This window comes from Fundulus heteroclitus, unplaced genomic scaffold (assembly GCF_011125445.2).
Source record: "Fundulus heteroclitus isolate FHET01 unplaced genomic scaffold, MU-UCD_Fhet_4.1 scaffold_656, whole genome shotgun sequence".
Classification (NCBI taxonomy): Eukaryota; Metazoa; Chordata; class Actinopteri; order Cyprinodontiformes; family Fundulidae; genus Fundulus; species Fundulus heteroclitus.
In genome coordinates, this window is record NW_023397095.1 from 31,827 (window position 1) to 48,594 (window position 16,768).

At 40.1% G+C, this 16,768-nt stretch overlaps 1 protein-coding gene across 1 annotated transcript in view; it reads right to left on the reverse strand.

The window, feature by feature from the left end:
- Positions 1–2,043: 2,043 nt before the first annotated feature.
- Positions 2,044–16,768, reverse strand: part of LOC118561529 (polyunsaturated fatty acid lipoxygenase ALOX12-like) — a 29,435-nt gene continuing 14,710 nt past the window's right edge. Inside the window, exon 4 of the mRNA XM_036133657.1 lies at positions 2,044–3,278. Coding sequence (XP_035989550.1) covers positions 3,099–3,278 — 180 coding nt within the window. The 3' untranslated portion in view covers positions 2,044–3,098. The remainder of the gene's footprint in view (positions 3,279–16,768) is intronic.

Consider the following 16,768-nt stretch of genomic DNA (forward strand, 5'->3'; position numbering starts at 1 on the left):
TTTCAAATGCAATAAATGTGGTATGATATACATGAGACCAGATACATATGAAATGAATTTGATAATAATCCACCTCTCCTTGGTGACGCTGTTGAATATTTGAGTGGTGGCCTAGTGGTTAGAGCAGCGCGCTTGCGCTCTGAGAAGGTTGCAAGTACCTGGTTCGATCCCCAGTACCTGCATTCTGATTCCCTGAGCAAGACCCTTAACCCACGATTGCTCCCCAGGTGCCGCACATGGCAGCCCACTGCTCCCCAAGGGGATGGGTTAAGATGCAGAAGTGAATTTCATTGTGAGATCAATAAAGTTCAATTATTATTATTTCTCTATGATTATTTTTCTTAGGTTGCAACTTGCAGACGGTTCCTAAGCATTTGCGGAGCAGCGAGCTCTGCATAGGGTCCAATGTAATTCTACCAGCGTGGTGGGAGACTCGTTTTGAGGAAACTACAGTTGTAGCTCACTGTCTGCCTTGCTGTGGTTAGAGAGAGGTGTCTGTTTTGCAGAATAAATCATCCGCCGATGAGTTATTGATCCGGAAAAGCCGAATCTGTGAATATCTTTCTAACTTTACTGAAGTCGCAAACAGCTATTTCCGGGTCACGTAAACTGTGCCGATTAAATATTAAAATCAAATTCTGCCTTGCTGTCCGTTTTTCCATTTGGTGTTTTTGATCTGAGCTAAGAATTGAAATATGAAAAACAATCCGTGTATCATTCGTTCTTTCTATTTTTAATTGCAAATCAAAAAACAAAACAAAAAAAATAAAAAATGGACTGGTTATTTTATTTTTTGTTTCTTATGGTTATACCAAAAACGAAAAAAGGATTGGTGGTCGGAGTCAAACCCGGGTCGACCGCATTGAGGACAAAGGCCTCTGTACATGGGTCGCGCTACCCGACCCATGTACAGCAAGTAAAGCCGAAGCTTTTTAAAATTAGTGTCGAATGTCCGCTAGCCTAATGCTATTAGCTTCCGGCAACATTCACTTTTCTCGGACGCGACTATGGTTCGTTTCAAGCATAAGGTTTGTTTTGTTTTCCTCCACCATCGTTCGGCAGTGCTATGGACATTATTACCACATTAATATGGAATATTAATGTCGATTTAAAGACATTTTGTATAGCATTAGAAGTAACCGATTTTAGCGACCAATCGCATCCCAGGGGTATAATTGCAATAATAAAATCAAGCGTCCCTAAAGTTTACAGAGAAAATTCTTCGATAAAATTATTTCATCAAATATTGTTTTGTTTAACTCAAGATTTCCATTGTGAATGGGTTGAAACACATACCAAATGTTGTTCTGAATTAGTTAAGCTAATTTAACCTCAATTCACATTCTTTAAGATTAACTTTGGTTCTTTAACTCAGAGCTGCAGTGAACCAGGATTCACTGAATTATTCTGATGATGCTAATGATCAACCACTTTGTTTTGTCTTTTGTTTCTTTTTGTGTGTAAATAGTTTCTTGCCTGACCGAGATGCCCGACTCGATCAACAGGTGCGCTTGCTCATTATTTTCCACAAACAACACCGCAGCTCCGTTCATACAGTCTGTGGATTTGATGGCACTGTGCTCAATCACCTCACCTGCTGCCAAAACACACGTCCTCCACACTGCATGGAGATCCAGCACCCAACTTGATGCCGTTCTTCCGTGTCAGCGTGGAGAAGGTGCTAGAACCACAACCATGGCATTCAAGGATACCCGCTGATGGCAAGACATCCCACAAAAAACACCAAAAACCTGAATAAAAATAAAATCAAGCACAACACACAACTATATATACAATATTTACATACACCCAGTGAAAAAGAAAAAAGTAAAAAAAAAAAATCACTCAGATTTGTCTCATGCGCTCACCGCACGTTCACTCACACTCCTCCTACAAGAATAAGAAATAGGAATTTGGGCGTAAGCAAAACTATACTTAATACTTACTTAATTGTATTTTTCAAAAGGTAAGTTTATTCTCACAAACAAGGACCACTGAAACACATAATTTACATAGTTTTCATATTTTATTCAGTTTATTGATATAGCGCCAATTTACAACACATGTCATCTCAAGGCACTTTAGAAAGTCAATTCAATTGAATCATACAGACAGACTAGTTAAAACGTTTTCTACTGAAGGAATCTGAGCACATTGCATCAAGTTACTGACTTGCAGCATTCTCTCCTCCTGGATGAGCTTGTTGTGAAGGTGGGCATTCAGTTATATTGTGTCATTGACTTTGCAGCAATTCCTCTTACCAAGCGTGCATGTAGTGACAGTGGAAAGGAATACTCCACTTTAGTAGGAAGAAACCACCAGCAGAACCATTCTCGGCGTGAACCGCCATCCGCCAGGACTGACCGGGGGTTTGACAAGACAGAAAATACACACTAAAGAGCATGAAGCACTGATCCAGAGGTACTTTCTATGTGTGAGAAAAGTAAAAATGTAATGATAGCATAAGATTCTTTAGTTGCTTAAGCAAAGAAACAATGCAAAGTAGTCCTTTATTTTATTCTGTGAGGATTTATATACAAAAATAAATTAAATCAAATCTAATCCAGATGGTCAGATCCTGGGATGAGTACCTGTAACTAATTGACTTATGATGCAACCTCTGTTGCTTTTGGATATACCAGCCAATTGCTAATTAAATCATTCATCTAGTCATTGCTCAGTTATGAATTAATCATATCATAGCTTCTGGGTACAGAATTTTGTATTCTTACAAAGACATATGGTGTTTTTGTAAGAATAGACAAATAGACAATCGACAAATATAGCATGCTGTGAAATCACTAACCTAATAATATTATTGAAATGAACTTAAAGCACAGTCAGCTGAACAAAAACTTATTTCAGTTTTTTACTGAAAACTGTCACCACACCTTGTGTGGGGTCCATGTTGCTTACAAACTTATACTTATACGAAATATATATTTTACCTGTTTTGATAAATAGTAAAAAAAAAAAAGTTTTTTCTTCAAAGACTATAAGAAACAGTTGCATAACCTAACCAGGTTTTCACTACAAGCACTGTTCAAGATCGATAAAGGAAAACAGTATGATTATATAAACGTTTCTATATGGTGATGCTATATGGTGATGCTGTTTTCTATGCGGCTGGGCAGAAGAAAAAGGTACTGAAGGTCCAGTCCTGCATTCTGATCCAGGATTTGGTTCTCAATCTCCTTTAGCTTCATTCTGAACTTTTCAATCAGCTTCAGGGCCGGTAACTCAGTGAAGTGCCCTTCTGTATATTCACCCAAAGGAATCTAGGTAAAATGGAAAAGCAAGCGTTTAAAGAGTGGTTTTATATATTGAAAAAACTGATAGCAAAATAACTCAGATGTTTCAAAGCTTCTGAATGTTTTTCGCAAGAAGGAAGTAGTTAATTATCAATTCAATTCAGTTCAATTCAATTCAGTTTTATTTATATAGTGCCAATTCATGAAACATGTCATGTCAAGGCACTTTCCAAAGTCAAATTCAGTCAGATTACAAAGACTGGTGCAGATTATACAAACTGGTCAAAAAAATATCCTATCTAAGGAAACCCAATAGATTGCATCAAGTCTTGACAAGCAGCATTGACTCCTCCTGAAGGAGCGTAGAGCCACAGGGGACAGTCGTCTGCATTGTTGATGGCTTTGCAGCAATCTCTCATATTGAGTACACATGAAGCAACAGTGGAAAGAAAAACTCCCCTTTAATGGGAAGGAAAACCTCCAGCAGAACCAGGCTCAGTGTGAACGGTCATCTGCCTCGACCGACTGGGCGTTAGTGAAGACAGAGCAGAGAGACACAACAAAAGACACAACAAGCACAGAAGCACACATTGATCCAGGAATCTGTTCTAGATTATGTGGTAATAGCAGGTGAGCTTTCTTCCCTGGATGATGTCACAGCTAACAGAACGGCAGACCAGGTGTGCCTACTATAAAGAAAAAAATGAGAGAGAGCAAAAAGTTAAAAGCTGAAATGACGACAAGCAATGCAAAACTGGAGAACAGTAGAACTCAGTAGAGTGAGAAAAGTAGGCCCTGATGTCCTCCAGTAGCCAAAGCCTATAGTAGCATAACTATAGAGGTAGCTCAGGGTAACATGAGCCACTTTAACTATAAGCTTTGTCAAAAAGGAAAGTTTTAAGATTCTGTGTTCTCTTACTATCTTTGATATGGCAACGTTCTTCACGTCTCCCCTTTATCATCAACCTGCAGGCTGTATTAGCAAATGTCTCAGCAATTTCAAATCTCTGGTTTGTCATTCAAAGTCTAACTATTGGCAGTCCTTTCCACATTAAGCACCTTCAAATGTTCAGTTTAACCGGACTGTAGGGTTGAGTTGATACTTACCCCATTTTATTTCAGAAGTGTATTTTAAATCCAGCAATTAATACCATCCATCCATCCATCCATTTTCCGAACCGCTTTATCCCTCATGGGGTCACGGGGGGTGCTGGTGCCTGTCTCCAGCATTCACTGGGCGAGAGGCGGGGTACACCCTGGACAGGTCGCCAGTCTGTCGCAGGGCAACACAGAGACAAACAGGACAAACAACCATTCACACCTAAGGACAATTTGGAGAAGCCAATTAACCTAACAGTCATGTTTTTGGTCTGTGGGAGGAAGCCGGAGTACCCAGTACTCATGTCATGTCAAGGCACTGAATTTGTACTCTGGGTACAATTAATACCAATTGTTATTAAAACCGCTGCAACTCTGGTGCAATTCGGCGTCCGCTTGGACTGGTCAGTACTGAATTCAGACCTCTTATTCATGCTGACCAGGCCACTTTTGTCACTCGTCATTTCAGCTGTCATTTTAATGTTTTGCCAATCAATGACTTCAGGTGTTGTGAAATTATACATGTTAAAGTTATTTAATGTTCTTGTTTGTAGGTATTGTCTGATTGTCAGCTGGGAGCTGATGTTGGGATGGCTGTTGGGGAATGATTTGAGTATTGGCAATCTTTTAACAGCAATTTTGCTCATGTATTTTAGGGATTGACAATTTTTCATTTTTCAGGTTCAAGAATCCATTTTAAGATGAACATCCGGAGAGCATCAGTGTTGGTGCTGTGTATGGTTGATAGTATTTTCAATTACAGATCCTGTCTGCAGGCTGGTGAGGCTAATTAAGCTACTAAGCAATGAAGATCATCAGTTTTATCAGAATGCAGTGCAGAATCTGAGTTAAAGTATTAAATTAATTTCAAACATCATGGACTAAGCTAAATAAGCTTAATCGAATTATGACAGCATTTAGTATGCGTTCAGCATTCTATGCATTCATGAGTTAAGCAAACATTATTTGATAAATTATGTCTAAAGAAGTGTTACCCATCTTCATCCGTCTTCATCCATTCTTCATCTTATGGTCACTTTCTTCTCATAGATCTTCCTTTCACTATTCCCAATTTGTCCTTTCCTGCAAATTGAGTTCTAGGTATTGATCTCAACCTAGTTCCGTGATGGCTTCCTGCCTGTAATTAAGCTCTCGAATTCACGAGATATCAGTCTCATTCCATTTGAGCTGCCCTCCTCGCTCGGTCACTTCAATCTCGCAGGTGCATCACTGCCAGAGTCACGCTTTATTTCCAGGCAGCTCGAGTTCACTAGTTTCGTTTCTTTCCTTCTTGAACAGGATACTCTAGTTGAGAGCTGCTGTTCTGACCTTCTGGTTTGGTCTGCTTCTCGCCTGGATCGGAAATATATTCTATAATGTCTTTCTGTCGTAGACATGTTTAAACATTTTACGGATGCTGCCATCCGTAGGTTTTGGGGGGGGTTCTCTATAAATTGTTGGTTCGCAGATTCCTGATCACTCCGACAAATGGGCCAATGGTCATCATCATCATGCCTCACATATCGTTCTGAGCATCCATTCATTTTAGCTGCTCAATGCCCTCTCAGCTTTAAGGTAATCTAACTGCAAATACTGGTGGTGGATTTGCAACTATTCACATGTCTCGCTAGACCCCTTATGTTTCACTCTTTCAATTGAGTTTATAACTCATCATCATCACACTCCTGCAACTCTCCTCTCTACATGGTTGATATTCCATGCTTCTTTCATCTCATCATTCATCACATGTATACTTCCATTCGTATCGCTACTCATATTGTCACTTTATCCTGTCACGCATTCTGTCACTTATTCTGTTATGTATCCTTTCATGCATCTGTCATGCATTCTTTATGTATCCTGTCATGCATTCTCTCGTGCCTCTTGTCGTGTCTGATCCTGTGTCTTGTCATGCGTGTTTTCATGCTCAATGCCCTATCAGCTTTAAGGTAATTCAACTACAAATACTGGTGGTGGTTCAAAACTCATTCATATTTGCAGACCTGTGTTCTTCCTACCATGCACCCTGTCGTGTACCTTTCATGCATACCGACATGCATCCTGTTATGCATTCCATTGCATCCTGTCATGTGTCCTGTCACCTGTCTTGTATCTCTTCATGATCACTCATTTATCTATGTGCATCACCCGCAAGAAAGCATCTGCAATACATCTTCCGCAAGAAAGCATCCGCAAGAAAGCATTCACAAGACATCTTCCGCAAGAAAGCATCCGCAACACATCTTCCGCAAGAAATCATTCATCAAAGCATCCCTGATCACTTCACCTTTTACCCTATCATTCACCTAATCATCATCTCTCATTCATCTTGCTGTACTCTGGGTAAGGCTTCACTGCCTCATGAGCATACAGATGCTCTGACCTCTACCTCTGCAATTTTTGGGGGATCATTCCTATTCTCATACACCTGCTTATGCATATTGAAGTATAATTCAGCGTGAATGTTTCCTGCCGAGGTCTGCGCGCCAAAGTCTTAAAATACTGTATCAATAAATTTTTCTAATTGTCTCTTCTTTCCGTGTGAGTTTTTCAGATTGAAATGGAGTTTAAAGCGGAAATTCAGACTGAAGAAACTCATTGCCTACCCCCATCAATCAGGGACTCATTCGCCTCCGACGCAAGCCAATCAGCTTTGAACTGCTCCTCCACAAAGCCAATCAGCATCCTGGATCCATCTTAAAAGAACTTTAAATCCAGCTCAGCTTCTACCCAGCAGGCAAGCAGTAGCTTTGCGATGTCTGATCTGGACTCTGATGACTGGATTCAACCCACCTCCATCCCCTTCTCCACCATCATAGCAGCTCCATCTAGCTTTCCTATGTGCTCCTACAACCTTGTTCCTAGAGTGTAATTCCTCCTGGACTCTTACAGAATTCGCTGTCACATCTTAATCGATCTGGCAGAAGACCGCCATGTTGAGCCTGGTTCTGCTAGAGATTTCTTCCCAAAGGGGAGTTTTTCCTCTCCACAGTCAATTCAAGCTTGCTCATCATGGACAGTCATGCAAACCCATTTATCAAGTTGAACATCTACCTTAAACAGATCATATTATGGACTGAACAAAACTTCTTTTATCTCTACTCCCCCACCAGTTTCAGGCCTGGGGGATCATTCCTATTCTCATACACCTACTTATGCATACTGAAGTATAATTCAGCGTGAATGTTTCCTGCCGAGGTCTGAGCGCCAAAGTCTTAAAATATTGTATCAATAAATATTTCTAATTGTCTCTTTTTTCCATGTGAGTTTTTTCAGATTAAAATGGGATTTAAATTACATGTCTTGGTCAAAAGTAACACCAAGATTTTTTACTTTAATACCAGAGGTCAAGGTAATGCCAACCAGATTAAGTGATTGATTAAGAAGTTTATTTTTTGAGGACTCTGGTCCAAAGATTACAACTTCTGTCTTGTCAGAATTTAAATGCAGGAAATTTAAAGTCATCCAGCTTTTGATGTCATCAAAACATAACTGCAGTCGAAGTAATTGGTTGGATTCTTCCGGTTTTATGGATAAATATAGCTGAGTGTCATCAGCGTAACAGTGAAAATGGAGGAGAGGCTCAGGGGAGACGCTGGCCCCCTCGGCTCAACCGCTGGGTCAATAACTTGGGGGGTGGACTGCAGAAGGACGCTGAGCATAAGTAGCTGACTCACTCTACCTACAGGATTGCAGGATTGTTTGGTTCTGGACTTTTTATTATTTTTTAGGGTGTTTGCATTTTTAAGTAAAGCTTTTAGGGTTATTTGCTGTACAGTTTTTAGGCTTTACTTTTATTGTAATAAAGTATTTAAAATTTGTTGGTTCTTGTTGGTTTTAAATGCACTGCTCACCCCTGCGATATCAAACCAGTTTTATTCTTAGTTTAATTTGTTTGGACTCATTAGTTTTGGTATTGATAATAATCTTAATTTTACCACTCGGGTCCCACACCTACAGTATGCTCAAGTCTTTTAGGAGAATATTTTGATAAACTGTATCAAATGCAGCACTGAGATCTAACAGGACAAGTACAGGCAAAAGTCAATTTTCTGAGGCCATGAGAATATCATTAGTGACCTTCACTAGAGCTGTTTCAGTGCTATGATGAGCTCTGAAGCCTGACTGAAACTCTTCAAGTAGGTCATTACTTTGTAAATGTTCACAAAGTTGATTAGCAACTACAGGGGTTGAACAATGAAATTGAAACACCTGGTTTTAGACCACAATAATTTATTAGTATGGTGGGGGGCCTCCTTTTGCGGCCAATACAGTGTCAATTCGTCTTCGGAATTACATATACAAGTCCTTCACAGTGGTCAGAGGGATTTTAAGCCATTCTTCTTGCAGGATAGTTGCCAGGTCACGACGTGATGCTGGTGGAGGAAAATGTTTCCTGACTGGCTCCTCCAAAACACCCCAAAGTGGCTCAATAATATTTAGATCTGGTGACTGTGCAGGCCATGGGAGATGTTTAACTTCACTTTCATGTTCATCAAACCAATCTTTCACCAGTCTTGCTGTGTGTATTGGTGCATTGTCATCCTGATACACGGCACCTCCTTCAGGATACAATGTTTGAACCATTGGATGCACATGGTCCTCCAGAATGGTTCGGTAGTCCTTGGCAGTGACGTGCCCATCTAGCACAAGTATGGGGCCAAGGGAATGAAATTACATGGCAGCCTAAACCATCACTGATCCACCCCCATGCTTCACTCTGGGCATGCAACAGTCTGGGTGGTATGCTTCTTTGGGGCTTCTCCACACCATAACTCTCCCGGATGTGGGGAAAACAGTAAAGGTGGACTCATCAGAGAACAATACACGTTTCAAATTGTCCACAGCCCAAGATTTGCGCTCCTTGCACCATTGAAACCGACGTTTGGCATTGGCACGAGTGACCAAAGGTTTGGCTATAGCAGCCTGGCTGTGGCTTTTGACCCTCTAAACGGGCAGTTTTGGTGGAAACAGGAGAGTTAAGGTGCACATTTAATTCTGCCGTGATTTGGGGAGTCGTTAAGGTTTTATGTTTTTTGGATACAATCCTTGTTAGCACCCAAACATCCCTTTCAGACAGATTCCTCTTGCGTCCACAGTTAATCCTGTTGAATGTGGTTCGTCCTTCTTGGTGGTATGCTGACTTTACCCTGGATACCGTGGCTCTTGATACATCAGAAAGACTTGCTGTCTTGGTCACAGATGCGCCAGCAAGACGTGCACCAACAATTTGTCCTCTTTTGAACTCTGGTATGTTACCCATAATGTTGTGTGCATTGCAATATTTTGAGCAAAGCTGTGCTCTTACCCTGCTAATTGGACCTTCACACTCTGCTCTTATTGGTTCAATGTGCAATTAATGAAGATTGGCCACCAGGCTGGTCCAATTTAGCCATGAAAGCTCCCACACTAAAATGAGAGGTGTTTCAGTTTCATTGTCCAACCCCTGTACTTTCTCAAGAATTGTAGATAAGAAAGGAAGATTAGATATAGGTCTATAATTTACTAACTCATCTTGATGAAGAGATAGTTTCTTAAGTAAGGGTTTAATAACAGCTACTTTAAAAACCTGTTGTACACATCCATTTACCAACGATAGATTAATCATGTCTAAAATAGGGCCACTGATCAAAGGGAAAATCTCCTTAAACAACTTGGTTGGGATTGGGTTTAACATACAGGTAGAAGGTTTAGATGAAGCTAAAATTTTAGTTCTTGCCAAATTAAAAGTTCTTGCCAAACAATAAAAAGGTTATTTTTTTCAAATCCCAGTCTAGGATTTGATGTCCAGAGTTTACCTTTTTCTCTCTGAAAAAAGAGAAAAGCACTGAAAAAACTGGTTTCCTACATGCTCTAAAAGTCATAGCTTCAGGTTCTGCTTACACTTACACTTTATCTTTGGTCACCTGCAGGCTTTTCCAGCAGATAAAAGTATACAATGTTTCAATAATGAGGGATTCAAATGCCTCTATGTGAAAAATAATCATTATTTTGCTTATGAATAATGAATTATGAATAAATCAGCCATTTAAAAAGGTCAGACATATTTGCAAGTAGTATGAATCAATCTCTGCCAAGCAATTTATATATACAGTTAAGCTCATAATTATCCATATTGCTGGAAGATTTAGATTTAAATTTGTTCTAAATCTGACCAACATTTGGCGTGCGTCAGCTGGAGTCCCAATTTTAATCTAATGCTTGTGGAGGGAAATTTAGACAAAGAGGTTCATCCAATGTTGGGGCAAAATTTTTGGAGATGTCTGGTCATGCACAAAGTTCTTTGATGATTAAAAAAAACTGAGATCTAAACGGGGTGTGAATCGGTTTGTACTGAACTGTATAGTCATGAGCATCCCATTACATCTAATTGATGTCTAATGTTAGGACAGCCAGCCACCTAATAGCTCTCGAGTTTGCCTCACTTGTCACTTTCAGCTGTGAGATGTTTTGAGTATTTCTTTCATGTACAGCCTTAAAATTTCATAGGGGCTACTTACACACTTTTAATTTCCTCATTCTCACCCAACCATTAGTGGATTTTCATTGGGTTTTTCTGGGCAATTGCCATGTTGCTGGGCCCAGTTCTTCTTCAACTTTTATTCTTTTTTTTACAGATTGTCTCAATTTTTTCTTGGTCACACTTATTATACATGATATAACTCATGGTGGGTTATGTGTTTTGGAGCTGGCCACATCCCAAGTTAAGTAACTCCCAGCCCTTTCGATTTTAACATTGCTCCTCCTTCCAACAGTGAAGAGCATATCAAACTGGTATCTAAAGTTTAAATGGTGCAAACCTTTTTTTTAATAAGACTGTTTTCATGTGTCTTATTGTGATATGCAATTGTAAATAGGATTAAATGTGGGTATGTCCTAATTTATTCCTCACCAGAAATTGAGGTTTTAAAATTGCATTTTACATTGCAAATATTTACAAGGTCTTTTATTCAGTTAAATGTACAGCATTTATATTCTTCAGTATTGTTAACATTTATTTTATATGTCCAAATATGTTTGAAGCAATATAAGGGTGTTTTTTTCACTTGATTTTAATGGTTGTTATGCCATTATGACGTGACAAACTGCAACTCCAGCATGCAACACAGTTGATATGGCCGCCCTAATGGAAGCCTTATCTGGTCACCATGGAGACTGACTATAAAAAGGTGAAGATGTCCCATTCTTGGTCTTCTTTTCTGGCAGTTTGCCTCGTTGCTTGTTGAAAAGACCTTTAGCTCATTTGTTTTCTTTGCATGTTCTATCAAGTAGAGAGTAGTGTTTTGTAGTGTTTTTATTAAGCAGAATAATTGCTGTAACAGGGAATCATCAGTGTAATAAATAACAGTTGTGAAATCGTAGGTGTTTGTGATTATTTTGAGTCAGAAACTGAATGGGCGCTAAGAGTTACCAATTTTTCTCCTTTCGAGTTAATAACCAAAGAAACAGACATTTTCATTGGCTTGTGGTGAAGGGGTAAGGATTAAATTACAATTACAATTAAAACCGCAAGCGGTGATGAGCGGCCCTCGCAGCAAAGCGCCGCTCTGGCCTATTGGCCACAGCTAGGATTTGCGCACCGCCGGCCGGCCGCCACCGCAGATGCTGTCACGCATTTTGCCCGCCCGTCCACTGGGCGATTCACACGAACGTGTTCGGCAGCGCTCCCCCACGACTCACAAAAAATCTGGTGCAGATCGCTCGATGCAGCGAGGAGATACAGCCGTTGAATAATGATAATGCATTTGGCCACCGGACCGGACTAAATCATTCGGCGGGCCAAATTCGGCCCGCGGGCCGTAGCTTTGACACCCCTGGTTTAAACATTAGTATACCAATTTAATCAAAGGTATCTTACTAGCTGTTAATCCATCTTAATGTGAAAAGTTAACAAAACCATTTTAGTTTTTTAAAGTTACTTGCTATTTCATGTGTCTAAGGGTTTTGTTTCTTGCATTAAGACAGCTTTTATGAAAGTTTAACATCTAAATTGGTGGATACACACCCAAAAGTAATGTAAAAGTAACACTTTAGCAATTGGACTATTGCCAAAGGAACACTTTAGCAATATCGCGGGGGTAGCAGCTTTATAAAGGAGGCCCAGACGTCCCTCTCCCCAGCCACTTGGGCCAGCTTCTCTGGGGGAATCCCAAGGCGTTCCCAGGCCAGCCGAGAGACATAGTCCCTCCAGCGTGTCCTGGGGCTTCCCCTGGGCCTCCTCCCGGTGGGACGTGCCCGGAACACCTCACCAGGGAGGCGTCCAGGAGGCATCCTGACCAGATGCCCGAGCCACCTAAACTGGCTCCTCTGGGCGTGAAGAAGCAGTGGCTCTACTCTGAGTCCTCCCCGGATGACTGAGCTACTCACCTTATCTCTAAGGGAGAGCTCACACACACTATGGAGAAAACTCATTTCGGGATCTTGTATCCAGGATCTCGTTCTTTCGGTCACGACCCAAAGCTCGTGACCATAGATGAAGGTAGGAACGTAGATCGACCGGTAAATCGAGAGCTTCGCCTTTTGGCTCAGCTCTCTCTTCACCACAACGAACCGGTACAGCGCCCGCTTCACAGCAGATGCTGCACCAATCCGCCTGTCGATCTCCCGCTCCATCTTCCCCTCATTCATGAAAAAGACCCCAAGATACTTGATCTTCTCCACTAGAAGCTGGCTCTTTGGACTTTCCTTTTTTAAAAAGCTTATAGTTAGAGTGGCTCATGTTACCCTGAGCTACCTCTATAGTTATGCTGCTATACGTTTAGGCTACTGCAGGACATCAGGATCTATTGTTCTTCAATTTTGAATGACTGTTGTCATTTCAGCTTTTAACTTTTTGATTTTTGTTTTTTCTTCATAGTAGGTACACCTGGTCCGGCGTTCTGTTAGCTGTGGCATCATCCAGGGAAGACAGATCACCCGCTACTACCATCTAATGTAGAACTTCTGTGCTTTTTTGTCTCTCTTGTTGTGTCTCTGCTCTGTCTTCTGTAACCCCCAGTCTGTCGAGGCAGATGACCGTTCATACTGAGCCCGGTTCTGCTGGAGGTTTTTCTATCACGTTAATGGGGAGTTTTTTTCCCCGCTGTTGCTTCATGCTTGTTAAGTAGGTAGGATTGCTGCAAAGCCATGGAGAATGTAGATGACTCTCCCTGTGGCTCTACGCTTCTTCAAGAGAGAATGCTACTTGTCAAGACTTTGATGCAATGAACTGGTTCCCTTGTATAGGAATTTTTTTGACCAATGTGTATAATCTGACCCAATCTGTATAATCTGATTGATTTTGACTTTGTAAAGTGCCTTGAGATGATATATTTCATGAATTGGCGCTATATAAATAACATTGAATTGAATCATCTCTTTAGACCAAGTAAACTATCACATTTTATGAGACAGTTATCTCATTTTAAAGATATAATCATCTAACGTTATTACTCTTAGCAAGTTAAAGCTCCATAAAAATTTTAGACCAGCTTTTAGTTCCACTCTTTTATTATGCACATCTAGGCTACCTATAAATATAAAGTATGGCATGCCAAAAAACATTTTCAAGAAACTGCAATTTTAGTAATTACCTTGCAATTTTATATCTAAGCATTAAAAATGATTTCACCAATTTTCACAGCAAGATGGAAATAACAACTATCCAACATTTTAAGATTTTGTAAAAACCTTTTTCCTCTTTTACCTACCTTTTGAAATTAATACTTGTTTCTACTTCTCCAAAATTATACCTCAAGAAAACTATTGTGCTGTCCTGGGGCCATATGCAGCTAGACAGCTGGGACAAAAGTTCCCCACACAAAGCTTCCTTTTCTTGCGTTCTCTGAATAACCTTTATTCACAAATCTGGCTTTAAACATTCTTTTTGTAAAAAGACGAATATTTTCCAAGGCAGAAGCGTGTAGAACAAATTCAACTTCAACATTAGCAGTTTCCCTAGCTTCATCGCTGAAAAGCAGCTTTTACCAGAGCAAAATACGTCAAAGATCTTTTATTTAAGGCAGTGCTTCTCAAATGGTGGGGCGCGCCCCCTAGGGGGGGCGCGGTGCAATACCTGGGGGGGCGCGTGTGACCCTGGGGAACAGGCTTTTTTTTTTTTTTTTTTTTTTTTTTTTTTTTGGCCATAAAGTGTAATTACGCATCCACTACAGTAGGGGCAGTGGCGCTCTCATTGTTACTTTGTCACGTTTGCGACAGTGCAACATTTTACGACTTACAGGTTTGCCTTGGTTACCAATGTTGAGTCAACAGAAAGCTCCGTCTGCGTTCTGTCTACAGCCTCCGTTATTCAACATAACAACCCCCAACATGAAAAAGTTTTTAACAGGGATGAAAGGGAAAGCGGAGAGAGACAAAGATAATGAGACAAAAGAAAGTCACCCGAAAGCTAAGACGAGGAAATACGACGAAGCGTATTTAGCGCTTGGCTTCACGGTGACTACAGTTGGAGAAGAGGAAAGACCGCTGTGTTTGGTGTGTCTAAAAATGCTCGCAGCGGACAGCATGAGGCCAAATAAATTAGCGCGTCACCTAAGTACGTTACACCCCAATCACGCCGATAAGCCACTAGAGTTTTTTCAGCGAAAACGTGCTGAATATTGCCAACAGTCATCCCGCTTTGTGAAGGCTACTTCAGTAAACAATCGAGCGCTGTTAGCATCATATAAGGTGGCGTACCAAATTGCGCAGTGCAAAAAGCCCCACACCATAGCAGAGGAGCTGATACTGCCTCCTCATTTTGATCAAAAAAAGAAAGAAAAAATGAGCACAAATTGTTTAATTCATTTTGGTTTTGTAGGTTCAACTGTTTTATATATTGTGCTCCTGAGTTAATGTTGCTGAACTGAATATATATTAGTTATTATTTTTATAGTTTATAGTATATAGTATATACTATATATAGTATATATATATAGTATATCGTTTTTGTAGTTTATTAGTTATTATAATAATTAAATATTTATTGATCTGATTTAATTTTGCAATGGTGCAATTAGTTGGTCAAACATGTTTACAGTTTAAACGAGGATTTATTTATTTTTAATTTCTTAAAACACAATTTAATAAAGTTATTCTTTGTAAGTTTGACCATATGTCTTTCTGTTTTTCTTTAATGTTAATAAGGATAAAATGTTATGCAGCGATGGATAGTCACGGTGGGGAGTGGGGGGGCGCGAACAGTTTTCTTCTTGCTAGGGGGGGCGTAACAGAAAATAATTGAGAAGCACTGATTTAAGGTGAGAGCACTCACTATCTCATGTAATTCACATAGAGATCTAACAAAGTTGTGTTGTCTCACTCTGATTAAATATGAACCCAAAACGTTTCTAACAGTTTTTACCATGGATTTCCTCTGACTAAGAATTAATTAATATCTTATTTATGTAATGTATTCACGACATGAATTCCTTGCTGTCTTAACAAAAGGCAGAACAACTATAACGTTACTTTCTATAATTATTACAGGTTCTGCTGAGATGTCAAATTCTGGAGAGTGCTTAGACACCCTGACACACAAATATGGATTAACTTAATTACAAGTGCACTCGTGAACTTGTTTTAGTTGATTTAGTTTTCTTGATGTACTGTAGAGCGTGATGAGGTCTGTTGTGGTATTGTGTGCACTGGATTCAGGGGACAGTTGGTGTTGTCTGTCAAACCCAATCTTCTTAAGCTGAAAATTCAGTAAAGTTACAAGATATATATAACAGTTGCAGTTACAGCTCAAACGTCGTAACAACACTTCTAAATCTGAGTCTGACGCACAATTTCAAATACAAACACGAAGCAGTTTGATTTTTGTCCGATGACGAGCGAGCGAGAGAGAGAGAGAGAGAACTGGTAAAGCAGCACATAGTAACAATAAGTCCAGCGCTCCATAAAGATGTTATTAATCAAGGAAATCTTTCTGATTGTTTCACAGCGGTTACCTGCAGCGGGTAAACACACCCACGACAACACACTTAGGCTCCCCGCAGCCCATTTCTATCGGAATATGCGCCAAAACTGCCTCTTTAAAATGAACTGCACGGTGCAGTCTGCGCCTGTCTGAATTGCAATGAGAAGTATTACACATCTATGCGTGAGCATTATTAAAAAATTCCCCCCAGGACCCGCGGTAACGACAGCGGTGTTCTTACGATGGAGTATTAGGGCCACACATGAAGAGAAAAAATAATTTTGCCATGACGAGATTAAACTGGTGCAGATCAGTTGATGCAGCGATGCATTTGGCCACCGGAGGCAGTGGCGACCCACCATCTTAAAATCTATGTATTGACATCTTAAAAATGGTCTTATAGCTTAAAAGATCATCCTGTTTTGGTTGATTTTGTAGCCGAATAGAAGAGATGTTCTCAAAGCATTAAATAAGCCTTTTGACTTTTAAAAATGTTGTCCTTTTAAGGTAATTTTAAGTT